The sequence below is a fragment of the Aphelocoma coerulescens genome, chromosome 23, assembly GCF_041296385.1.
Source record: "Aphelocoma coerulescens isolate FSJ_1873_10779 chromosome 23, UR_Acoe_1.0, whole genome shotgun sequence".
NCBI classification, from domain to species: Eukaryota; Metazoa; Chordata; class Aves; order Passeriformes; family Corvidae; genus Aphelocoma; species Aphelocoma coerulescens.
In genome coordinates, this window is record NC_091036.1 from 6,946,365 (window position 1) to 6,973,299 (window position 26,935).

The 26,935-nt window shown below is 43.8% G+C and overlaps 1 protein-coding gene across 1 annotated transcript; it reads left to right on the forward strand.

Moving 5' to 3' along the window:
* On the forward strand, positions 1-26,652 carry CLIC4 (chloride intracellular channel 4). Its single transcript, XM_069035725.1, has 6 exons — positions 1-173; positions 14,613-14,722; positions 19,446-19,571; positions 20,421-20,527; positions 21,714-21,895; positions 22,646-26,652. Exons 1-6 carry the CDS (start codon positions 102-104, stop codon positions 22,808-22,810), a joined length of 762 nt encoding a protein of 253 aa, XP_068891826.1. The 5' UTR covers positions 1-101; the 3' UTR covers positions 22,811-26,652.
* Positions 26,653-26,935: the final 283 nt, after the last annotated feature.

Sequence of the window (26,935 nt, forward strand, 5' to 3'; positions counted from 1 at the left end):
TCGCGCGCAGGGCGGGTGAGGGGAGCGGAGCGGCGTCGCTGTCCCGGCGGTGGCAGCGGCGGGCGAGGCGAGGCTGGGCGGGGGCTGCAGCAGCGAGAGCAATGGCGCTGTCCGTGCCGGTCAACGGGCTGAAGGAAGGCGACAAGGAGCCCGTCATCGAGCTCTTCGTCAAGGTACGGCCGAGGGGAGGCAAAAGAGGGGAGGGGAGGTGGGGCGGGGGAGCCTCGTCCCGTCTGGGCGCCGAGCGCGCGCGCGCCGCGACCGTTGGGCGCCCCCCCCCCCCCCCGCTTCCCCCCTTCCTCCCTCCGCTTTCCCGCCCGGGGGGCTCCGAGTCCCCTCACGGCTCCCTCGGGCCGCTCCCTGCGGACCCCGATCCCCTCCGTGCCGGCGGGGGAGCCCCTCTGAGTACCCCCCGAGCACCCCGCCAGCGTGGGGGGCTCCCACCGGGGCGGCTCCCGGCGCGGTGAGGGCACAAAAGCGGAGCCGAGGGCGTGTGCCCGGCGCCGGGAGGGAGTGCGGGAGCCACGGTGAGTCAGAGCGCGCAGATGGAGCGGGCGATAGCGCGGACGGACCGCAAGCAAAGTCACTTTTTTTGGGAAGAAGTGCGGCCCCGGTGCGTTTTGCTGGAAGGTTCTCTGCCCGGAGCAAAAGGTGCCGCGGGTGCGGGGCAGGACCGCGGGCAGCGCTGGCACAAGGGAAGAACGGAGCGCCACAATGGATCGCTCTCGCTCGGCATTGTGTGCCCAGCAAAGCGCAGGAAGGCGGCAAAAAGGCAGCAAAAACCACGAGTTACTCCTCGCTCCCCGCCCCGAAAGTCTACTTTTTATGTCGGGAAGTGAATATGTAAAGTAACACCAGGTTTTTAGCCAAGCTAGAAGAATGAGCATGTGTTGTACTGCCCTTATCTGGTGAAGATACCATATGGTATCTCCACATGTTTTGCATTCATTTATTGCTGTATGATGCAATATTTTGCATCCTTCGGGGCTCTTGTGATGCAGCATCTTACTTTTACTTCATATCAAAAGTAGCACCAATTACTCTGTGTAATCTTCTCATTCTGTGCTTAAACATCTTTTAATTGAAAGCCTCTGCAGAAAAGTATTTAAATTCTTCAAATGAAGTTTCTTCCAATAGCAGTGAGAAAATCAGAGATGTCTTCACCTGGGAACTTGGGAATTGCTTTGTATAAAAGCCACGATGACAAACATGAAAATTTCCAGCTAGAGCTTTGAAAAGAAGTTACTAAGTATAGGTTTTATTTCTTAAATGATACTCTAAAAGTGTTGAATTTTTCCACTTGTCATACTTCTTAATAATAGTATCAAGAGGCAGTAACGGGACCCAGGGAGAGCATTGCAGTGGAGGATTCCAGACCTGATTTTGGTTAGAATATTTAGGCTCTTATTGTAGAGGTTAGAATTTACAACTACAGCAATTAAGTTACAGATTACTTTGAATTATTTATAGCAGTGGATCTTTAATATAATATGGCAGTTTATCTTAATCTGTCCTAAAGTTCATCAGCTGATTTTTCTTATTTTTAAACAAATTCCAGCAGTGATTGATGGCAGAATGATTTGGGGGCAGAGGGAAATAAGCTTTGTGGGTGTGTTTAAAGAGAATATTTCATGCATGAGGAGTGGCATGGAAGAAGCTGTAAAAATAGTTTCGAGAGATATGTGTTCATTGTGATTAAATCAGAATTAGACCAATCAAGCTGTGAGATGATATGAAAGGGGGAAATCAGGGAATTTTTCTGTCCTTTTCAATTGAAATTTTTTTATTGGCATGGGTTTAAGAAGACTAAATTTGGGGTTATCAGGGAGGATTTTTACCCTCAAGGAAACCTTTTCCCTGTGTTATGGATGACTGCTGCACGCTGAGCACTGTCTGCCCTAAGGATAAAGTTCAGGTTAAAATAAGAAGGTATTCTTGTCTGCCTTCACAATGTTCAGGTAAAAGTAACTTCCCTATAAAACCCTGTAGATAAAGAACAACCCCCAGCCCCAGCGGACAGACCAAAATAGTTTTTTCATCTGGGTGTTGCTCTTGCCCCACGCTTTATTGAAGCTGCTGAGGATTATCGGGACACTCTTTTTGTAAAGCAAACAGAATCTTGTTTTCTGGCTCATTTAGATGGTCACTTCAGAAAATGCAAGCAGAATATGTGTATTGAAGAGAACCAGCAGTGTCTGTCTAGAGGAGCGCTAAATTTGGATTTTAGTAATTTTTTTTTTTCAACGAGAAGCTCAGTTGCAGTTTTTCACGTGGTTGAATCTAGAAAAAAAATCGGAAGTTACCGAGTGTTTCTCCAGACAGATAATCACTTTTCAAGCCGTGTCTGGGATCTACCTGGGCACTGTTAGCCAGGGAAGCTCTTCAGGCAGAGGTAGTGGAAGGAGTTCGGGACCAAACTCGAGCTCTCAGCCCAGCGCCCGCGGCCCAGGGGCGGTGACTGCATGACCTGAGCACAAAGGATTGTAGCAGCCAGACGGAGATGAAACAAAGGTAGGGATTAAAGCTTGAGAAACAAACCTGTGAAGCAGGAGAAAGGGTCTGGCTCCGTGCCCAAACTGTGGGGTTTGAGCCTTATTAAATTGTGATCAGTGACAAAATGGGATGGGCACGGCGAGGGGAGGAGTACACGCATGGCTGGGGTTCAGTTAGGAATAACTCTATCAGGGTGTTGGCACCAGCAAATTGATATGATTTTTTCGAGAAGATAATGTATCAATCTGCTGTAACTTGTATTTTCATAGTCTATGAGAACTCCGTGCAGAATTAGAATACTTAGGTAAGAAAATGTTGCAGTGCTGAAACTGAGGTGATGAATCTGTTTCTTGCTGTCACAATGAAAACTTTCAGCACTTTTTCATTCCAGAGGCGGTGGGCTGCTTGTGGTCTCTTTTAAACCAACTGTAAATATTTTCCAAGTCTTTTCTCCTGAGAGCTGATTAGGAGAAAACCAGTGATGTATCTGATTTCATTTGGTTTCCTCGTATGTGCCATGTTTTATTAATGAGGGAGGCTTCCATTGTCTAACAGGAATATTTTTATGTGCCCTAGTGGCATTTCAGAGCAGTGAAGGCTGCATTGTGGTGAATGTGCTCGGAGAAACTTGAGCTCTGGGATCTGAATGCAGCTCAGATAGGTCACTTGGAATAATAGCTGCGCTTTAGTTGATGGTGTGTGGAATTTTATTGTAAATAAAAAACGTGGTGAGGTGACTTGGCCAAATAGACCCACTCAGCTGTGAGGACAGAGTTACAAAACTGCCTGGGCAGTTCCTATAAGGGAGTGTGTGAGGATGGAGCTGCTGAAAGCTCAGCCCTGGGTGTTCTGGAGGGCACTCGGTGATTGCATCCTCTGCTAATACCGAGGTGAAGACACACAGGGTCAACAAGTTCGGTGTTAAAGGAAACAAACAACAGACTCCACAAACGAGAAATTCACAGTTGTGTATCTGCTGGCATGGGATGGGTTGGAGCAGATGTAGGGAGTCAGTGAGGAAGGTCTCTCCTCTTCACTGAGTAACGTGTGTGTACTTGCTAATTAGTCAGACCTTGGATTTCTGGCAGCTCTCAAATAAGATGTCACTGCGAAATTGGGCACCTGTGTTGAAAATCAGATAGAATCTACTATCTGTTTACCTTTGAATTGTACTGTCAGTACAAAAAAAAAGCTGTGATTTCACATTTAATAAATACCCCACTCTGAAACACTCCCAGTGATTGTAGCAGAAGCTTGTCTCCGTTTTTGTGTATCTGAACCAAACAGAGACTTGGCAGGTGAAATGTTTGTTTTCCGGGCTCAGGGTCTGTTTTGTTCAGTGCAATGCTGGGGCCATGGCAGGAAGGGGACGTGAGCATCTCCTGCAGCAGCTCCATGGGAGCTCAGGGCTGGGCAGAGCAGGGTGATTTGTGTGGATTCGGGTCTGCCTTTGTCTCACCCTGTGCTCATTGCCTTACGTAAGCTCTGCTGTGGCACTCTGCAGCCCTATAGCTTGGTACATTGCTTCATAACAAACCATCCCATGAGCTTCTTTGTCATCAGTTGTTTTTTTTTTCACCCACAAAGTAGCTGTACAATATAAAGGCACATCGGTACAAGGAAACAACAGGACTGGAGACATGCAGTGCTGCTTCTCAGAGATAGCCTTAGCAGGGTTATTGCTTGATAATCTTATTAGATAAGTCTCCTCCTTATGCACCAGATCATCCTTGGAGGGTTTGATGTAACCTCAGCAGCTGAGAACCTCCTCAGCCTGTCTTTGATATGTGTTTGGTGTAGACAGCAAAATGTCATGTGAGGGTTATTTCTTGGGAGCGTTGTAAAGGAGCCCTTTATGAACTGAGGTGTAACCGTTTTGTTATATCCTGTGCTCAGTGGGTATAAATCAGGCCTTTTCCTTCTCTGGCCAGCAAACTGTAATTCCTTTAAATTCTGCCTGGGAAAGTTCTCACAGCCAGAAGCATCCTTGGCTTTTTGATTTGAGTCTGGTTGGTGATTCAGGAACTGGTGCTCTTGGCACAGAGTTGTTTAAAAGTACAGAGATGGTCTCAAGTGTAAATGTTAATTTTTGTTGCACATCATTGGTAAGTAAGATTAAAATCTCCTGGCAATAATTTCCAGAGGGATTACACAGATGAGTTAGCTTTCTTTCAGTCAGGAATTGCTTCTGAGTAATGGTTGTATTCCCTGGCATCCCTTCTCCCCTTCCCAATGATTAACATCCAGACAGCTCTGATTGTCAGGAGAACTTGTGTTTGACTTTGCAGCTGAAATGTGTCTTAGCACGCAGGCACTTTTCCTCCTTTCCCCTTAGAGGAATCTGCAAACTGTGTGAATTCCCAGATTTCAGCTTGAGACCCTTCACAGGCTGGGGGTTGGGGTGTATGGGCATGGGCAGTGGTGCTTGTGAGTCACTCCCTCGGTGGGTCAGATGCCAGGGAACACATTCCTGGAACTCAGATCCTGCTACAAGAGACAAATCTGTCCTCAGTTTTCCCAGCTGGGATTTCTCAGGGTGTGCATTGAGGGCTGGAAGTGGAAGAAGCCTGTGTGTCTGAGCACATGTTGTGGGGCAAACTTAGGGCCTGGATGCTGTCAAAAGTCGGGGATAAATGAACACTGATGATCCAAGCCTTGTCCAAGCTTGTGTGTGTCAGTCTGTGACAGGGTGAGTGTGCAGTGATGAGTTCACAAAGCAGGGAAGGGCATCATGAACACCAGCATTCTTGTGAAAATGTATAAAGAGAGTGAGATCCTCTTTAAAGAGAGTTTTGTGTGGACATAAAGATACTTGATTGTTGAGAAGTAACAAGATATGAGGAACCCTTACATCAACTTAGGGAGTGGGTGGGAGGGCCTGCTAATCTGGCAGTGGGCAGCACTGGGACAGGATTAGCATGCTAAGAAGTTGGTAATCATTCCCCTCCCAGCCTGGAGTGACTCATGGCACTGTCTAGTCCTTCCATGGTTATCCTGACCTCATCCTGGGGATGGAAAGAGTTCTTTATTCAAGGAGCAAGACTGTCTGTCCTTTAGTTGGAACGGGGAGAGCAGAGAAGTTGTTGGTTCTCTGGACGTGGATTTTTGAAGGCTGAGTTGTCCCTTCCAGAAATCTGTGATCTTCCAGGATCTAATTGGGGAGTTCCTTGAACTCCAGGCTAAACAGTAAGCTGTGTACTCTGGGAGGCGACTGTTGGACTCTAAAGTTAGATTTTTAAAAGTGTTCATTAGCTCAAAGGGACAAAAAAAGCCCTGAACTGTTATTTTCTCACCAGTGTGTGTTGAGATTGTGTTTAAAAGAAACATTTATTGTGATGTGACAAACACAAGGCCTGCAAGCTTTTGTAGCAGTGCCTACATCAATCCAAGCTTCTGGCTGGGCTGGACATACCACTTAAAAATCCACAAGAACGACTTTTAAGAGTGGATAACTGTACTTGGCAGTAATTGGATTTGTTGCCTTGTTCTGGTAGATGTTCTCTTTTCCCAGTGAACTGAGCAGTGCAGTTCTGTAAAGCTTTAACTGGACAGCGTGGGAGAAAACAAGGTGGTTTTTGTCTGCCAGGGTAGGCACTTAGTTTGTCTAAGACAACAAAATTTAATTAAGGTGGTGGTTGGTTGCAAATTGATGGTTCATGGAAAAATAATTTACATCTGTATTTGTTATCCATCTAATTTGATTTTTATCTTCAAAGTATCTTGGTAAATAACCTGTAACAAACAGCTTATTGTCCTAATCAGGTTTGGTGTTTTTTTTTTTTTTTTCCCTGCATATTTTTCAGTGTGGAATAATACAGTTTTAGTCTTAAAATAGATGCTAGGTGCTCCCTTGTGGTATTAAGAGTCTGTGCATATTTTAACAGTAAAAACACTCAAACCCAAAATTGTTATGTTGTCTTCACGTGAGTTTAAATAGAGATTTGACTTCAGGAGCTTTAAATCCTTTATTTAGAATATTTTTTCCCTAAAAAAAAAAAAAGATAGTAGTTGATTTTCTTAAACATGCTTTGAGTAGTTTGTGGTGCAATCTGGATTTTTAGGGTGTTTGCTTCTGCCGAAGTGAAAAACATAAGCTAAACTGCTGTTAATTACAAACATCTCTGTGTGGGAATTCTCTGAGAGTTCAGACTTATTCCTTGTATTGTTGGCCAGACAAAGGGCAAGGAACTTACCCGAGGAAAGGAAATGACTGAGTTCTGCACACTGAATCTCCATATTAGGCATAAACTAAATATAGGAGTGTAATCCAGGAGTGAAGTCATATCTGTATATTTTCCTGGGGAGAGCTAATGGGATCAGTCAGTGCTACTGGACCAGCTTCAGAGTTTTTTGGCTCTCTTGAAGCTTTACTATTTTGGCTGGACTTTGCTGCCGTGTCCTTTGGAGAGCTGCTTTTCTGAAATAAAGGAAATAGCTTTTTTATGTGGTTTTATCTAAAAATAAAATCAAAGCAAGCCTAAGTAGATTTCTGTGGCCTTTCAGAGTGCTGCATTAGGTGCCCTGGTGAGGCACCCTGTTCTGGAGCTAAGGGAGATAAGGACACGTGTCCCAGAGGAGGAAACTCGGATCCCATCTCCCAGGGGAGGGGGAATTCAGTCAGGGAGGTGCCTTTTAGTTGTGCATTGCTTGTGTTGGAGAGGGAGCAGGCCTTCCTCAAACCCTTCATTCTAAAATAAAAATTCCAGCCCCACTTTTGGTCTCAGATAATGTTTTTCCTTCCCAGAGCTTCTCAATGTGCTGTTAGCAGGGGAACAGGTTCAGGACTGCACTGCTCTTTGAGAGCTGCTGAGAATTTGGGCAGTTTGTCTTCATTGACACCTCCTTCTGTGGGCATTGCTGCTCACAGCCCAGGCTGGAGGCAGCTGTGGTTGTAGCTGTACATCCTGTGTTTTACCAGCCCTTGGAAGCTCCCAGGTGGTGCCTTTTGGGCTGGGATTTTGACATGAACCTGCTCTGGGCTCTCCTGCTCCTGGGAGGGTTCAGTCCGAGTCAGCGGGGCTGGAGTGACCGAGAGGAGGAGGAGCAGCCCAGGGTGAAGCTGGAGCAGCTCTTGGTTGTTCTTTCTGCTCATCTGCCCAGCCCCTGGCTCATCTCTCTCTAAATGAGGTTATAAAATACCACAGACACAGCTCTGTGTTTTCCTGTCCCACGGAAGTGATGCACAGTCAGAGGTCTATTTGAAGAACTCTGAAATGCCACAGATACAAATTTGACTCTGTTCTTCTGAGCCCCAGTGACAGAGTTTGCAACTCTTTCCTCTCATGTTGATGCTTCATGGTTTGGTGGGGGAGGTTTGGAAATGGGTCTCTTGGGCTGTAGCCAAGGCACACACTGTACTTCAACAAATTTAATAAGTGCAGGGAGACAGAATCACTGTCATGAACAATTCCTGCTCTAGGTTTATGCGCTAGAGACCCAAAGCCAACTGTCAGGCAGTGTAAAAGAAACCCTCAGTGCTGCAGAGTTAATTGTCTGCGTACAGTTTCCTACCAGAATGTTACAAGGTTGTGTCAAGATGTTACCCAGCACATTTTAGTCAGTGTAGCCCTGCTGATCATGTGGGGGGTTGTTCAACACGAGCTCTCTGTTCAAGGTATTGCCGCAGCAGAGATGCCAGGCTTGTGCCATTAGTGAATAATTGAGTTTTCCTGTGCCAGGGCAGGAAGTGTCCTGGGTCTGTCTGTCCACAGTACACCCAGGGTTTTGTGTTTCTGTCATTAAGCTAATTTCTTCAATGAAGAAAATGGTGATTTGTATTTAAAGCAGGTTTGGGACTCTCCATTTGATTCTCCCAAAGGATGAGCATGGAACCTCCTGTTCTCCAGAGGACTAGAAGCACTGAATTCAATTCTGCTGAATGGTGAACTTACTTCCATACATCATGAGGATCCCATAGCTATCTGCCAAAGCTTTTCACTGAGAACTGGGTAGCAGTGAGTAAGAGTTGCAGGAAAGTGGGCAAGACAAGTCTGCTAATTATTTTCTTGGGAACAGCATCACAGGGCTAAAAATAACATCATCCTAAAATGGCCAGTGGCTGTTCCAGTCCAGTGTGTGACACAGTGGTGACTTATCAGAAAGGTAGTGACTTAAGAGGCAGCTTGAATGGGCTGACAAACATTCCTTTCCCTGCTGTAAGAGCCAGATCTCAAATAAACGCAGGGACTTCTGTTAATTATTTTGAAGTATGTTTTGAGTTTAAAGGAATTTCAGCTGATGTGGAACTTGGGTTGATTACAAAAGGCACGAAGGTGATGGAGCTCATGAGAGGCTGTGGTAACTCAGGCTGGTTTTGCCCTGGCTGTGTTAATGTCAGTCAGCATATAGCAAATATACACTAATTATCCTAGGCTAATTATCTTTGAGAATTCCAGGTGTGGCAACTGACCTGATGCTTTTTCACCCCCCATTTTGCCTGTGTTTTCCTCAAAGGAATGGCTATTTAAGGTAGCAGTGATGGCCTAAATTGTTCAGTAGAGCTAAATTTGGGTGGGGTGTGGTGGTATCTGTAGGTGATCTTCCCATATGAAGGTTGGGGAAAGCTTTGCTTGCCCACTGTCAGTGCTTTAAGACAGTGACAATGGGTGGTTTCAGTTCTTGTCTGTCCCCACAGTGGCTGCTCTGCCTGTCTCTGTAGGCTCCCAGTGACAGGAATGAAATGTTTGATGTGCACTGAAACAGGGCATGAAGGGCCTTCTGATATCCTGAATGCTCTGCAGGATGTGCTGTTGGGTTTTTCTTCCTAATTCCCACCTCTCCTGCTTTTGTTCATTGTGGCAGGGAACTTCTTTGGGCTGTCAGCAGTATCAGCCCCATTTTTGTGCCACCCTGTGTTGAAATGTCCTGTTCATTTTTGCTCTGCCTGGTGGCACAAGGAAAAGCCTTGCCCTGGAGGTTGTGGCCCCAGCTGTGCCCTGTTCTGGAGAGGCAGAGGTGACAGGAGGAAGTGTCCCTGTCACTCAGCCCTCAGATTAAATCTGGTTCAACCGGATTTAGTCAGGGCCTGACTCTGCCTTGCTCCCTGACCTGTTCCTCCCCTAAAAACACAAACCAACTCCCTTCTCAAACTGCAGATCTGGAAGGGTGACAAGGAGTGGAACACTATTGCAGATAAACTTTTCCAGCCCTGGTCTCTGCACCTCATTGCCTTGTCACTTGTCTTCCTCTTTGAATAAGAGGAAAACATCAATATTCATCAGTATTTGAGCCATTGGGAGCCTTTAAGGTCTGCTTTGGTTTGCAGGGTGAGTGTTTGCACAGAGCATCCCTGAGGCTCATCCATCCACTGCCTGAGCACACAGGGAACAGCTGGAATAATGGCACTCTGGGGAGTATTTGTTACATCAATTACTGTCACACTCCTTCCATGGGTGTAATTCTTTACATCTTATCTGAAAACACCCTCAGTCAGCACCACAGAATTCTGTCTGTTCAGCTTGGCAAGATAAAGGTCCAAGGACTTGGGCTGATATACCCAGACCCTTTTCATGTGTGGAACATCAAACCACTCCTCTCTGTATTCTGTTCCTTTATCTCAGACCTTGGAATCGCTGCTGAATCTCTTTGTTAGTTCACCTTAAACCATTTCCTCTCAAAACAGTAATCCTTAAAGGATTATTATTAATTACTCAGTTTTGGAATGAGCTTACTGCTCATTAAACATGCCCAATTGATTGTTATCTGCTGGTTTGAGGCAATGGCTTTGCATCATGCTGGGTTGCTCATGCAGTTTTCTCAGCAGGTTTGGTTTTCATTGTTAAAACTCAAGATGTATTTCAAGATTGCTGAGTTCAAAATTTGAACATATCCTCTCATTTATTTTCATTTTCCCCCAATCTGTTTATTGGTTGGAGCATTATTCTTCCAGACTTTGCAGAGTGCAGATTTCTTCCTTGGAGGAGTGGGGATTTCCTTGGTGGTGCAGTCAGATGGCTCCAGTAGTTGTCTTTGCTGAAAAGTATTCTGGGAGATGCTTCTCAAATGCATTTATCCCGCTTCATCCAAACTTTTTTTACCACTTCTGGTATGTCAGATCTGGAAGAAATTCTCTTGAGAGTTTTGGGTAAATTAAGAAATGGTTTTCTGGTGTTCTGCCCTTTCCTTTTGTTTTATTTTTGTAGGCAGAGACTGAGCTGTATTACATTGTTCATCAGATGCACTTTGACTTTATTATTATTTCTGCAGTTATTTGATCCAGTTTGGGAAACTCGTAGTGGGCTCCTTTTAACTGGGTAATATTTGAAACAATTTTGCAGGAGTCTTTGGACCAAGGATTTCTAGAATTCTCAGATCTGTGCTGTATAAGAAGGGCTTTGTGCCCTTTTAGTGTTTCTTTACCTGTCTGGTTTTTTGTTAGCCTTGCAATAAACTTCAGCACTCCCTTGCTAAAGTAAATCCACGCAGGTTCTCGTGTCAGAACTCAGGTTAATTTTTATGCAGCTGTAAAGACAAACATTTCACAACTTAAATGGATTTTTTTTCTTCCCTTAGCTTGTTCAGCTACTCAAACAGATGTTTGATTACTTATTACTTGTACTCTCTGGGGTTTTTCTTTTGGAAAGACAGACTCATTTGAATGAAATCACTGCTCAGGGGAAGAGAAAGGGAGGAGGTGGCTTCTGAGCTAAGCTCAGACTTCCAGACACTGGGATAAATAGATTTTTTTGGGGTTTTTCCCTGTCCAGAGGGCTGGCACTCCTTCATGGGCCGAGCTGCTGGGCACTGGGAGTTGCCAGGAATTTCACTGTGACTGTGATAAACCAGGTTGACTTCTCAATGAGCAGCTGATTTGTGTTCTTGCCTTGTAACTCTCCCATTCTTGTTTGAACTTCCTTTCTTCTTTAATGTTTCTTTAAAAATAGCTTTATTTGTTTTCACAGAACACTGTAGGGCAGTGCTCTGGTGCGTGTGTGCTCTGCTCTCCCTGTGCCACGTCTTACAATTAACAAGGTCCTTTTTGCCACCTTTTCAGAAGTTTTTCTAATTCAATTCAGTTTGTAGAGGGTAACACACAAGTGAAAAATTCCATCTTTCCTCACTGTGTGTGAGGTATAGCACTTTTTTTTCTGTCTGGTCCTAATCCCTACAATTGAAAACCTGAAATTCAGTGAAATTAGATAAATGGTGAGGTTTTTGAATACATATCCTTCAGTGGGCAATGGTAGAATTGAAAATTAGCCCTAGTTGCAGGCAGATTGGCATTAGTAGTATTACTGGTAATAAGGATTTTTAGACTGGTTTAAAAAGAAATTGAAATAAAACCCTAAAGCTCCTCAGTATAGAATGACTATAATCTTGTTAAATTAAGAAATAGCCTATGCTGAGGTTAGTGTAAAGAAGTCAACATTTAATATTTGCTTTACTCTGATAGTGATGAGGATTAGACACTGAAGATATCCTGGAATTTTATGAGTTACCGACCTGAATTCAACGTCAAGGCAATGACAAGCAACAGTTATTCCATGATTAACTCCCTGGGTGACAAATTGTGTCAGATTTCAGAATATTCTTGGAATATATAAGGTTTAGAGTTTACTGCCAGCACAGCTCTCTTCTAGTGGACAAGATCAGAGCTAGGAGTGACTCTTGCAGGAACATCCATCAGACTGGTGACCCTCAGAAGAGAATCCCCAGGGACTGAGGGAGAATCCAGTGCCTGCTGCTCCTGAGGAGGGGCTGCAGCAGCATCAAACACAGAGACACAAAATGGGCCTCTCGGGCAAACAGTTACAGGGCAGAATTCCTTGGCTCGAGAGCACTGGAGCCAAAGTTTTTTGGCATTCTGAGTGCATTCCTTTTCCAGTATGTGCTCAGAATAACTTGGGACTTTTTGGAGCAGAAGTGGGACAAACGTTTGCAGACAGAAAAGTCTGGGCTCCGTTTAGGCTGTTGGGCTTTGAAAGTGCATCAGGGTTTGTTCATAGCACTGGCTGTCATTGGGCTCTAATCCTTTCTTCTGACTCAAATAATCCCAAAATCCTGTCTTGCTTAAACTAAAGCAGATGCTATTGGTTGGTTGCTCACTTTGAATGCTGCACTTGTGTTGGGAGAGAAGGAAAGTTTTGGGAGAAGTAAATGCGTTTGGCCTTTTTTGGTCACTTTGATTTTGGCTTAGGAGGATGGATCTTAGTGAAAGCCACAGGTCAGTGCTATGCCTGAAATTTTAAACAACTTTTTGTGCAGTTCTGTGGTTTTAAAGTAGCTTTGGTTTGGATTCCAGTGGGCCAGGAGTTTAATGGGCTGGGGATTTTAGCCTGTGCTGTTACTGCGGTGCCGCTCAGGCTTTGCTTTAAGTTTGAAGACTGAGATCAGTTCTGAGTCAAAGAATTATTTCTGCTTCAAAACATGACTTACCCCAGGCAGTACAAAATACGTATTTTCCTTAGATGGGATGCAGTGTTGTGCTTTTCAATGCCTTTTTCTAAAGGTAGATCAGATCTGACACATGGCAGCAGAAAAAGCAGACGAATATAAATCTATAATTTACCTGTAGGAAATGTCAGTTCCAGTGTAAACACAGGGATGTAATTGTGGTGGGAATTGCTGAAATCCACCCTGCTGTGTGGAGGGACAGTGATGTGTTAAATATTAACATCCATAAAAGCACAGCTGCTGGAGGAGAGCGCTGAGTGAAGGCACTGCTGCTGTGAGTGTGGGGATGAGGCAGGAGCCCAGGGAGCCCCGGGGCTGGATCCTCACACAGGTACCTGCCCCTGGGGTGAGCTTGTGCAGAGCAGAGTGCCCAAACTCGCTCTGTTTTACCCTTTTTCTGGATGCTTCTAGAATTCAGTCTCCTGAGCAGACACATGGCAGAGTTTAAGACAAGCCAGTAACAATAATCTGCTGCAAGTTTGAGTTTGCTTTCCAAAGATAAAGCAGGCAATTTGTCATTTAGGGCAGAAAGACAACTTCCTTTTTTCTTTCAAGTCTTCATTAATGACACTAATAAAGGTTTGAAGAAAACTGATTCTGTATCTACAGCCAGATCTTTGGAAGCTCTGGCAGGAGGGACACTTGCACAAATGAGTCCATAAGCTGTAGGAACATTAATTAGTTTATAAATCCTCAATAGCTGTTAAAGGAGACTCAGCTTTATCTGCAAAGGCCCCATGAGTTTACAAAAACCAAACCAGCTTTCTGAATTTAAGACAGTTTCACTGAAAAACTTTCTATTTTCCTGGCCTTTGAAAATCCTGCTGTGGCTCTTCTTAACCTGCAAAGTCCTTCTTAATTCTCCTCTCTGTGATGATGAAAGAATTGGCCAGGCTTTGAGAAAATCACTCTTGGCAGGACTCTAACAATAAGCAAAATCTGTTGAAACTCATCTAATCTAAAGTACACATCAGGATAATCTGACATTTATGGCTGCTTTAAGTACTGAACCAGTTCTCAGAGGACTGAATTTTATAACAAAGGTTTCCAGTGCCTCATTCTAGCCCAGTAAAAACTAAAATTTTCCAGCTCAGCAATGCATCCTTCATTGTCAGAGCGATGATGAGATGTGTGCTATCACTGCGGAGCTCGCTGCTGCTTTCTAGTGGATCTTTGTTGTGGTAGGACAAAGACTGATTGATAAATTGCCTATAAAAAGTGGCTGTGGGATATTATTTAATTGTCAGTGAAGTCTCTATGTACTCACAGTTATGTCTTTCCTCACAACACCTGCAGTACAATCAATTCTCAGTTCCTGGCTGCAGTTGGCTCCCAGTAGCTCTGCACCAGGAGAGATAGAGGCACTGGACTGGAAGATGACTACAATTAATTAGCTATGCCTTGGAGAAGAAAGAAAAAAGAATAATAAAGAGCAAAAAACAACATTGATGTTGGAAAATTGCCATCAGAAGGTGTGGCTGCTCAGGGGAGGATGTTCTGCTGCCAAGGGCAGCTGCATCACCTTCAGTGTCAAAGATAACTTTTGTTGGCTGAAATATTGTTCTGTACACTTCTTTGAGCAGCTAGAGGACATGACAAGTAAAACCTTCATAAATGTGGCAATTTCAGTTGTACTGAGTGTGTGCTTAACTAAAGATGTTCCAGTGTTTGTGAGATGTGTCGGTGGCACAGTCCTGCCCAGATTAATGCTCTGTTCTGTCCTGCAGGCTGGCAGCGATGGTGAGAGCATAGGAAACTGTCCCTTTTCCCAGAGGCTCTTCATGATTCTGTGGCTGAAGGGAGTGGTGTTCAGTGTCACAACAGTGGACCTGAAGAGGTAAGAAATACTTGATTTATTGGACCAGCAAGAGTTCAGCTCCCTTGGTGTAACAAAGCTTTGGCCAGAGCTTTTATGGCTTACAGGCTGATTTTCTGAAATTAAAAAGAAAATCTGTCCTAATAAACTGAGGCAGCCTGGATGTAAATGGTGCATTCACTGATGGTTTAACCAAAAATAATGGGTCTGGCAAGTTCTCTTGAATTTGTTCAGCGATGCTCTTCTGTAAAACTCACACAAAGTCTTTTATTACTGAATATTGACTCTTCCTTTACTGACTTCACATCAAGATCCCCTAAGTGGGGACAGATGGATACTTTTGGTCAACCACCCTCTGGTCAAATCTCCAGTGACTGTTGGGTAATTGTCACAAACAATGTGCAACCTACTCCTTTCCTTAATGTTTTAAATAATAATTTTGGTTATTGTGCAATAATAATAAAAAAACCTGTCCATGAGATAAGTCCAAGTGAAATGGTAGGAATAAAATGTAGAATATTCTGCCTTTGTTCGGTGTCAGCCAGATAAGTCATGATGCTGTCACCTAAATTTCAACTTCTCCTCTATGAAATGAGCACCTCGGTGGCTAAAAATGGCGAGACGTGAATCCAGGAGTCTTAATTTCCTAAGCTTGGGCATTCTTTTTTATGAAAGTGCTAAATTCAGCAGGGGCCTTGTGTTTGCTTTGGGTGTGAAGTCATGTTTTCCCAGCACACTGATGTAAAGCTCTGCTGGTCACAGCTCTGCAGAGAGGGGAGGCTGCCAGTGCCTCCAAACCTGAATTTCAGGAATAAAGCCAACAGAAACACAGTGTTCTCCACTGAATCCAACATATGAGGCAGAAATCACCCTGCTGGACTTAACCTCTTGTGATTTTTTTGAGGGAGGTGACTTGTTTGGGTTTTAAAAATCACTAAAGTTGCTGCTTCAGTGCTGGCAAGGAGTGTTTAAGACTTCCACGTGTGGTGAGTGGGAGAAAGCAGCTTTTGTCAGCTCTGGGTGCATTTATAGCTGCTCAAAGAGCTTTTCTGGCCAGTGTGGGATTTCCCTGCAAATATTGGTGCTGCCAGCCCCATAAACCAAATGTGTCACATCTTCCACTGAGCCCTGCCTGTGGTTTGTGGAAACTCAGGAGCAGAGCTTGTGCTTGTGGACTGTTGGGGGTTTGGGATTTCCTTTACCTTTAATGATGGTGTTGTTTAACCTATTGCAGTTACTGGGGTGGGGAGGAGGAGAAAGTAGACAGAGATATTTTAGGCTTGGAAGGCTTTTTACTGCTGAACCAGTTTAGATATCATTAAAATGCCGAATATGCCTGATGAATTTGCTTTATTTTGTGTCCCCTTGGCAACTTGGAGTTAATTGGACGGGGGAATGGGATGTAAGACTAACTTTTAGCATATAAATTGGTTGCAGATGTTTAAAGTTGACCTTCCTTATACAAGGAAAGCTTTCTTTCAGGTTTTTTTTTTTCTGTTGAAGAGGGGAAAACACAAAATTAGTGCAAAATTAAAGATCTGCAGGGGAACAGGTCAAATAAACCACCTTTGTGCTGTGCACTGAAGGGGTTCTCTGGGAAAGGAAACAAAGGACAACTGAAGCTAATTCAGGCCGGAATAGATATTAATACAAACTTAATTCCTTTCAGACTTTATTTAAATGCCCATAAATACAACTTTAACATTGTGGATTGATCAATACCCAGTGGCAGAGCAGTGCAGCTTGCAGAACGTCACATCCAGCTAAGTGCATAATAGGAAATGCTTGATATCAGATGGGGCTGTTTTCCTTTGTTATCACTACCAGAATGATAATAGATGTTAGGTGGTGCCTTAATATTGTCACAAGAAGCTGCTTTACAAGCACGTTATTCAAGGCAATTATCTCCTCTGCTCTTTGTTCCTGTTAGACACAAACTTGAAGAGCAGAGCAGGAATTGTTTTAAACAACTGAATTTATTTTGTTGGCCAAGAAGAGAAAAAAGGCTTTGCTTGCCTCTGCCTCATAACGTCCTTGCTGCACAACAGCAAGGCCAGTTCTGTCTGTTTGTGAGGCTGAAAAGGTCATGGTTGGGTACAAAAGTTGGCAAGTGAGGGACTTGGGACACAGGAAAAACTGAGCCTGGATTGCCTGACTGCCGAGTGTTTCCCCTCCATAATTGCACTGTGCTAACAAAGGCACACTCTGCAGTTCTCAGCTCTGCTCTCAACACACAGAACACTCACACGGGCGAAGGAGAAGGGCTGTCCCACCCTCTGCAAGGAGTCAGGCATTTCTTCCCTCTCTTTGGGCACACAGAGGCTTCATTCTTCCCCTTCTGGGCAGCAGCATTTCAGTGCTCAGAGCTCTGGCTTGTTCTGGAGGCCAGAGCAGAGCTGCAGTGCATAAACCATTTGTTGGGCTTGGAACAACATTCAGGGCCACCTTGCCTTCAGCTGAGTGCTGAAATCCTGTTTGAAACATCTTCATTTTGACTTTTTGCAGTTCCTTTGACAGACAAAGCTTAAATAACGATGCTAAATATTAAAATTAAATATTAAAGACTGCCCAGAGGTGAATCCAACTTCAGCAGTGTGAAATACTGCTGAGGGACTGGCGTTTTAGTGCTGACTTTTCCCTGTGTTACTCTTCAGATCCTCATTGCAGTACCTGTGTAATTTACAAATCTATTACATTTGGGGGCTGGATTTTGTCTGCTCTACAAGAAATAATTTGCATGCTGATTGCTATTCTGGTTTGTGGCAAAGCCATGAGGTGTTTACACCTTAACTCTGGGGGTAATGATGGCCAGATAATTAATGTAGCCCTGCCTCCAAAACCCCTGGTAAACTTTGGGGTAGGCACAAACCATCTTGGAATTATTTGGAGTGGTTATAGAAGGGTTTTTTTGTTTGGGTTTGGTTTGTTTTTGAAGCTCTCCAGATTTATCTCTGCAGTAAAACTTCACTGTTACATTAATTGCCTTCTTGTTTGACGGTTAAGGGGATTTGTACTCTGAGCCTTTTAAGGCCATTCCTGTGTAGTTGTGCTCCAAAGGCTGTAGTAAAGCAGGGCTTGTTTATAATCTCCTGGCAGGAGCAGCAAACTGAAGTCAAACCCTGAGTTATGTTTGGGCCTGGGCTGTGGGATCTTAATCTCTGCTTTCTTTCTCCTGAAAGGTCCAGGTGGTCTGACTGGATGAATAAAGTGCTCTGAGATGCACTCTGGTTCTTTGGAGAAGTTTTTTGGTTAGTTCTTTGGAATAATCTGTTTCTGAGCTAAAGCTTGCCTTTGATAGTATTCCTGCAGAGCCGGTGGTCTTGCCCGTGTTTGTTTTTAAAATAACATTCCTTTTGTGGAATTTTATCTGGCCAACATGGGGAATTGGAAGGGAGCCACGATGACTTCCTGTAATTGTTGGGAGTTACAAAGCTGTATTTAAATGAAGTGTTAAGCTCCTTAAAGCATTACCCGATGACAGACTTTAAATCCTAAAAGTGAGAGAGTGGTGGCAACTCTTAGTGAGAAATAACTTCTCGGAAGCTTAAACATTGAAAGGAGTTAAATTCTTGTATTCATAAGATTTCCATCCCCTAGCTTAAAGCAGGGCATGGAATATTCTAAAGTATGAAGATCACTTTTCTCATTCAGCCTTACAAGTAAACACACTTTGGCACTACAGAAGGGGCAGCAGTGGGCAGGACATGAAATTCTGGCAGGGGTTCTTAATTTCGTAAGAAATGGGAAACAAGATAAACTTGTAAACTGTGCTCAGTTTAGAGTCCAAGTGCTCTCCCTGAACACGCTGCTTTCTCATGCTGCCCTGCAGGACTGTGTGTCTGGATGTCACCAGCGTAGTTTCCCTGCCTGGTGTTGTCAGGAGGATTTCTTGAACTGCAGTTCCAGTTTCCTGTAAATCCAGTTCCTGGATGCCTGGAGCTGGCTCAGGAACGTGGGCATGCTGGACAAGGCTCAATCCCACTTCAGGACTTATGGTCCAGTCGGGATTTGTTCAAACAGCACCAAAGGGGCAGCTTTACCTTGGCAAAGTTTTCAGCTGGGCCAGTGTTTGTTGTTGCTGGGCCAGCATGAGGTGGTGGCCAGGCTGCTCTGCTCTGCCTGAAGGGAGTGTTGGAACTGTTAGAGTTAGAAATGGCTGAGTATTTCAGCTTTTTGCTGTTTCTCTCACATCAAATACAAATGAGGGGATTCCTCTCCCAGGTGTGCTGCTCTTGTTTGTAAATAGCTTTTTTCCACTGGAGGAAACTGAAGGATAATTTTAAACCTGGTATTTAAGCATCTGTCAGCCTGCCCAGAGCTGAACTCCCTGGGCACGTAATAAATGGTTTATACACTGTGCTGTATCAGAGTTGCTTATTTCAGAGCAGCTCTGTGTGAAGGGGAAGGATTAGCACAGATTATGCTATATATAAACTGTTCTGTAGGGCTTGGGAAAGAGGGAGAGTGTTTGTGTGGTGTGTGTATAGATATCCCTCTTCTAGTCAACATTGTATTGATTTGAGAATAAACACAGCCAGAGGTAGGAGGAAATTGTTTTTAACAGTTTTAAATTAATTGTTAGCAAGTGTATTCAAAATGCTCGGTTGTAAACTCACTTTTTAGAAAGAAAACTGGCAGTGTCTATTTCAAACTGAGGATGTGAAAGCCTCAGCAGTGCTTTTGTGTTTGTAGCAGTGAAATGATGTCCCCTGCTTACTCTTCATTGGTTTGCATCTCACCCCAGAAAACCAGCAGACCTTCAGAATCTGGCTCCAGGCACTCACCCACCCTTCATCACATACAACGGGGAGGTGAGAACAGATGTGAACAAGATTGAAGAGTTCCTGGAAGATGTTCTGGCCCCACCCAAGTAAGTGTTAGAATGAGAATTTCTCACCTCAGATAGGCACAGTTCTCACAGGGCTTTTCTGCCCTAATTAAGATGTTCTTCAGCATCAGTAAACTGAAGACATGGAAAATAATTCTTGCTTGTCATACCTTCTTCCCCCAGCTCCCTCATCTTTATATCAAAAACTGTTTTCTCTTAAAGATTATTTTTAAATTACCCTCTGTATGGCCCTGTCATCCTTCCTGCTCTTTCAAACTCTTCCTTTTGGTGACAGGCACAGGCTGTTCTGGTGATGTGTCCAAATAATGCAAAGGAAGATGAGTCTGCTGTACAAAACTCAGTCCTGACCTGTAATAAACTACAGTGAGAATCTGTTTTAATGTGTTCAAACTTTCTCCAGACTCTTGGCTTTCTGCTCTTCAGCTGGCAGGCAGATCCAGACACTGCCTTTCACAGACTGAACTGTTTTGTCTTTTTACCATGGCAAGACTTCAGGTTTTTTGTTAAAAGATGTGGAGTCCATAATTCTCTGGAACAGCTGATATTAATTGAAGTGGAAAACCCCTGTGTTGTTGTTTACAGATCTGTGATGTGCCCCCTTGGCAGCCCTGGATGTGGGGAGCTCTGGGGTCTGCCTCAGACACTCTGCTCGTAACAAATGTGTGACTCAGAAAGCAGGAATGTGCTTTGGTGTTCCTCTGGAAAACCTTAGTGTGTGATACCACACTTCAGAAGCAAGTCTGGAAAAGGATAAATTAGTAAATCTACCTGATGTAAAATATTTTTTAAAGTGCTGCTTTTTGCTAGTTAATAGATAATGAGCACAATTCTGCTAAATGTGCTGTAGATCTGCTCCTTGCTGCTTTTCAGGTACCTGAAGCTCTCACCAAAGCATCCAGAGTCCAACACTGCTGGAATGGATATATTTGCCAAATTTTCTGCATTTATCAAGAACTCTAGACCAGAAGCTAATGAAGGTGGGTCGCTGGGGGGACAGTGCACTCCTGGTGTCATTGCCTTGTGTTTTTCAGAGCAGCTTTGTGGGAATTGTCTCCCTGACAGGTTCAGCTGCATGTTGATGGACACTTGAGAATCTCATGAATTAAATCTTGTTTAAATTTAATGTCAAAGATTTCAGCATTTGAAAGAGAACTTCAGTTCTATCACAAGTTCGGTGGGGTGTGCATGGTTTGTAAACATCCCTGGTATTGGATCTTCTGTGTGCAACAGCCACTCAGAACTCTTGTATGAAGGATAAATATTTTAACATCCAGAAGCAAATTTCAGGCAGAGTTTGTGTCGTGCCCCATTGGTTGAATTTCTGTGCATCTGCTGCACTTATTTCACCTCTCTAGCACTGAGGGCTCCCATCCGGAGTTCTGAGCTAAGCTTAGTTTGTGTCACTCCAAAGGATTAAAACCTTTCTGTGTGGAGGGAAAACAGGAGATTTAACATGAGAGATCAATAAGTGGTAAAGAAGTCACAGTCTGGCCTTTAAGTAGTTCAGTACGAATCAATTTTGTCCTCAGAGAACTTAGAGGGAAAACCAAACTCAGGGAATCAGGATTCCTTTCTGCTGCATTTCAAAGGGAGAGATGCAAAATATTTGTAAACAGTTGGAAAATAAATGGGAATTTTATGGGGTGTGCTGCCCTCTGCTGCTGCATTCCATAAACCTGCTGCTGCATTCCATATCCTGCTGTATTCCAGCACCAGCCTGGGTGCTCTGTGTTTGGTCAGGGCTGTTTGCTGAGCATGTGACATTAAACAGATTATGTTTAAATGTATATAAAGCCCAGCATAGCTTAATTCTAATCAGTTTAAGCCAGTTAGGTGCAGTCTTAAGAAACTGACATAAGCCACTTTTTAAACCAAAAATAAACCCTTGTGGACAGTCTTACAGTATTTTAAATTAGTGCAAACTCCTGTATTAACCAGCTTTTAAATAACCTGCATTTGTGGGATATTTAAAGGGATTCTGGTCCAGTTTCAGTGTTCTGGTGACCACAGAGGCAGCTCCAGCAGTGCTGTGGCCACAAAAACTGAACGAGGGTTACAAATCCTTCAGAGTTTCTGGGTAGCACAGGGATGTGGCGTTTGTATTTCAGACGTGGCACCAGTCTCAGTTTATAATTTGTTTTGAAATCGTCCCTTCCTGTGCAGCCTTAGAACGTGGCCTCTTGAAAACCCTGCAGAAGCTGGACGAGTACCTGAACTCCCCCCTCCCCGATGAGATCGATGAGAACAGCCTGGAGGATGTCACAGTCTCCACCCGAAAGTTCCTGGATGGCAACGAGATGACCTTGGCCGACTGCAACCTGCTGCCCAAACTGCACATTGTCAAGGTAAAACCTGGGGGTTCCAAGTGGAAATGCAGGAGAAAATATTTATGGTTTGTGACAGTCCTGAGCCCGGCTAATTTCAGCTGTTTGTAAGCTTAACTGCACTGTTAACACCTGGAATTGTGCAAGATTTGAGTCATTCACAAGGGCTTTGAGCAGTGGAGTTCAGTGCAGGTGTGAAGCCGTGGACAGGTTGGGCAGCAGAGGATTTGAATGGCAGGAGCCAAAGCCCATTTCCCTGCACTGAGCCCGTGGTTGCAGGGAGCTGCAGAGCTCACAAGAAGGAGGAAGGTTAAGATCAGGTGAGCAGGGAATGGCTGTAGTGGCGTCTGCTCACTTCTGCAGGGAAAACTGCTCCAGAACAGTAAATGACAAAGTGGGAAATAAAGGGATTGCATAAAATAAAACCAGGTTGGAATCTTGGAAGAGGCAGCTTGGGGTAACCACAGGAGTGCAGATGTGCCCACAGGAGTGTGGTTTGATTCCTCTCCCTGCCTGCAGTGATGTGTGTCAGCTCTGTACTGCAGATGGAGCCACAGGCTCAGTTTCTGCCTGGCTGCAGGAGAGTTTCCCTGGCTGAGGGCAACCCCAAAGGGAGCAAGGCAGGAGCATCCCTCAGAACAGCTTCTGGAAACTTCAGGAGTGACCCCAGGTGTCCAGGTTGGAAGGATAACTTCACAAGAGAGTGACCAGGGCTGGAAAAGTGCTTTAAGCTGAAGAATGTAAATTCATAACGTAACCCTTTTGTTCCAGGTGGTGGCCAAAAAATACCGCAACTTCGAGATTCCCAAGGAGATGACAGGGATCTGGAGATACCTGACAAATGCTTACAGCAGGGATGAGTTCACCAACACCTGTCCTGGAGACAAGGAGATTGAAATAGCTTACAGTGATGTAGCCAAGAGACTCACCAAGTAATCAGCACTTGCAAAGGATGACTTCCTGCATATCCCATAACAATGCTTCTAACAGACTGCTCTTTTCATATCAAATAGCAATTGTTTTTTGCATGAACTCGCAGTTACTCCAAGTCACGGTGGATAGACCAGGTACAGTAATTACCTAAGGTTTGCAGACTTAATTACAGGCTTGTTTTTCCTGACCTCCTCTCACAGCCTTTGAATATTATCGATGCAGTCGTGTTCCTGTTGCACTGGGGTGACTCTGGATTCTTCACTGTGAAGGATTGTCTTGCCCCTGCTGCTTTTCTCTGTAAACATGTGGTCCATGATTTGTCCAGGAATTGGTTTAGGATCCTGTCTCACTGTATGGTACAAGGAATATTTATGTATTTTGGAATTTATTGCTTTTCCAGAAGATCTGTACACAATTGTCATGCCTGTGACACATTGAACTGTACCTGCTTGTCTATCCTATTTACATAGAGAAGGGAACTTAGTATCCAAAAGAGCCATTTGCAAAATATTTGGCAATGTTTTGTTGGTTTTGCTGTGGTTTTTTTTAAATCTCTTGGATTTGAAGTCACGTTAATGGTTGAGAATGGACTCAATGTGGAACTTGGATTTGAATGACCTCAGCATCAGGGAAGTTTGAATCCAGGCCTGAGAGCTGGGGCAGGAAGCTCAAAGCTCAATGTTTAATGTGTCTTCAAGAGCTTGAGGAGGTTTAAACACCTGCATTGTCTGAATTTTGAGTTGTGGCAAACAAATAATTGTCAGGAAACGGCAGAATTGGAAGCTGCCCTCTGTTCACCTTAAGGAATTGCAAGTGGTTTTCTTTTTGGTAGTTAAGAGCCTTTGTTTTGTATAGGTCTTTTTGGTGATTTTTACTTAAAAATCTGTTCTGTCATACCCCAAGTCCATGGAAACTGTAGTGTCCTAACTCTGGGTGGGGAATAGCAGTGCAATGATTAGTGATGCAAAATGGACTGAGAGCCATGAAGTGGGAACTTTTTAATGCCCTTTCTTCCCTGAAGAAAGCTAAAGTGACCTTTAAAGAGAACATTTGCCTTAAATGATAGTAGCTTTTTTTTTCCCTGAAAGGAAATCTGGGAATTTTGTAAAGAAATGGTGGTGGAATACAGTCCTTTCCATTGAGTTTATTCCAGTTGTTTGTCTGTGCACCTGGACTGCAGTTTTGCATACTCACAATCATTGCACTACTATACTTAAATCTTTTTACAGCAACACTGAGGAATAGCACTACAATTTTTTTTAAAAACCAATTTTCAAATGTTTCTAAACCAGGGAATAGTTTAAAATTAATGATTTTGATGCACGAAATAAACTGCTAGGTTATTTTTAAGAGACCATCATAAACAACTCCAAAGAATGCTAGACTTATATGCCTATTTTTTTGTAAAGATACTTTTATATTTAACTGATTTTAGAAGCTGGAAAGTGCTATTCCTGCTAGGTTGTTCTTGGAATATTTAACATTCTGCAATAACGTGGAAATGCTCACATAAACACTTTTATACACTATATTTTTTTTTTTTTTTTTTTTTTTTGGTAAGCACTGGCTTTCTGAAAACCAGCCTGACTTTTCTAAGCATCCTGCTTTTGCTACTTTATATACCCATGGAGTTAGTCTGACATAGAAGATCCATATTTGTATACCTGGCTTGTGGTGCCTTGCCTTGCCTTCCTAGAGCTAGAATTCCAATATAAAGGCATTTAGCAATCCTGTCACATCTCTTTCAAAGGCAACTCTCTTAGGTACACTTAATCCCTGTTCTGATTTGTTACAGGAATGTTTAGGCACAGAGGGAAAATCCTGGGGAGTGACCTGGTTAGGAAAATCTTAACTGTAGCCCTTTAATAATTCCTGTATTCTCGTGTCACGTTCCCCTCCTGAATGAAGTTTCTCAGCCATAAGAATCCTCTGTAGGGCTTCAGTCTGTGCTACAATGTGACATCTAGAAAAAGGAATGGCTTTTTTATTTAGGTAACAGCATTTTTAATGACATGTAGGGTGAGAAAAAACCCAAGCCCAGCCCTCCTTGGTTTGGTGCTCTTTGCCATGGTAGAGTTCACAAAACTGTAGGAAGCACGTGATTGTGGGCATAGCTTTGTTAAGTTTTTAGCTCTCCTTTCAAAAACAGATCAGGATGGCCCTTGGAAGTCATGTTGATGGGATTGTAGGAGCCAGGCTGTGCTCCCTTCCCAAGGGAATTATCCCTGGAGTGCAGAGCACAGGCACAGCACTGAGCATCACCCACAGCCAGGAGTTCCTGGGGTGCAGCTGCTGCAAGCAAATCCCCACCTCCTTAAACACCAGCTCCTTCTGGAGATAATCCATTCCCTCTGCTGTTCAGGCAGCCTTCAAACCATTCTCATTCTCTCTCAGTGTTTTAATTGTGTCTGAGAGCTTGTAAACAAAGTTCAAGCTCTGTCTGTGACCAGTGGATTTCTTATCTCGGCACAACGGAGCCTTTCCCTCGGAGGTGGAATTCCAATGAGCACCAGCTTGGCACTGCTAACTGTCCTGGGTGTTTTTCAGGCTTCCTGCTGCTCAGTTTTGTTGTGGCAGGAGCTGCCCAGCCCCTCCTGGCTCGGGGAGGGAGCAGGAATCTGGTGGAGAGGAGCAGCTCCCAGCTCCATAGGTGATCCTGCAGAGCAGTGGGGAAAGGCAGCGTCTGGTGTGGGCAGAGCACTTTCATCTGGCCCCAATCACCAGCTCCACACTAATTAAAAAAGCCCTTTCATAACTATGTAAATTCTTGACTTCTGTCAACTTGTTTACAATCTGATCTTTAAATGCATTTTTAATTTCATCAAACAGCAATTAATCTACCCCCTGTTTAAATTTAAAATGCTGCTTCTAGCCCCTTCTCCAATTTAAAAACAGCAGTTACTCTTTCAAGTAAGCATTCCTGTTTGCAAGTTGGTTGCATGTATTAGCATGCTGAATAACTTACTTTATTCTCAAGCTGAAATATGCTTAAATTCGCATTAAAACAGGTGACTTGTGTATTTCCTGAACACAAAGGGAAAATCCATCACCTGCACCCTGTTTTTGTGTGGGAGAACAGATTATCCTAGATGCATTATTATTATTTTATTATTATTCCCCCCTTAACAAAGCTTTCCTTCTTGAAGAGATCCCTGCTGTGGGAAGGCTGCCTGTTAAACAAGAGCCGTGTGGGCTCGTGGAACAGTTCCCTCCACAGCTTCCCTGTCCATCTCCTCCCTGCATGTCCCACACTGGCAGTCCCAGCTTAGAGCTTTGCAGTTCCCCATAAAATCGGTGTTTTCTCCGCAGTGGGCATGTCCAAACTGATCGAGAGCTGCGTGCAGCTCCATGATAAGAAGAGAGATGTAATCAAATTTTTTATGCTAAAGCAGCAAATTAGCATTTGGTATCAAAGGAGCACAGACAGGAATAAATGGGAGATGCTCGAGCCAAACCCACCGATGCCTATCTGGGTGCAGAGCAAAAAGTGGTGAAGTGCAGCCAACTCTGCTGTGCTCCCTGTGCCACTCAGAACTACCTGAGCACATCCCAGGAACATTTTTCAGGAGAAGGCTGTAACCCAAGTGAGAAATGCTCCATCTGCCTCAGAACCTGTGCCACCAACTCCTGTGTTTAGTTTCTGGAGGGGGTGGGAGCAGGATTAGGGGATGGAGACTCCCAAGACAGGACATGGAGGATTGGAGCGTGGTTTGCAGAAATACTTGAAGAGTTGATACAATTTGTTGTAGTTTGCTTATGTCTTTCACTTTCTGGAACATCTTTTACAGATATACCAGTATACTGCTGGCAGCTATTGTTAAATAAAATTATATTTTCACTACCAAGCAGATCTTTCTCTTATTTCTCAAGATCTCATGTGTCATCCAGGACTGCAGGATGATGGGCTGAACTCTACAACACAACTTATTAATAATTATATTCTCCAGTTTTGGCCTTCAGGTTTAGGGTTTTTTAAGGCAGAATTGGTGTTATTTCTAACATTTATAACCAGCTGTGGTGCCCTTGAAAGTTTAGAACTTTCTTAAAATTAAGACCAAGTTGAGAAATAATGACTTTCCACAATTTCTTTAGGAGAAGTGAGATTATTTTTCAGATTTTAAGTGGAAA

What these genes read in the sequence shown, in the direction of transcription:
- CLIC4 (XM_069035725.1), top strand. Translation starts at nt 102, where the DNA reads ATGGCGCTGTCCGTGCCGGTCAACGGGCTGAAGGAAGGCGACAAGGAG. An exon ending in TAGACCAGAAGCTAATGAAG is followed by an intron (nt 20,528 to 21,713) that starts GTGGGTCGCTGG and finishes CTTCCTGTGCAG; the next exon opens with CCTTAGAACGTGGCCTCTTG. An exon ending in CCAAACTGCACATTGTCAAG is followed by an intron (nt 21,896 to 22,645) that starts GTAAAACCTGGG and finishes CTTTTGTTCCAG; the next exon opens with GTGGTGGCCAAAAAATACCG.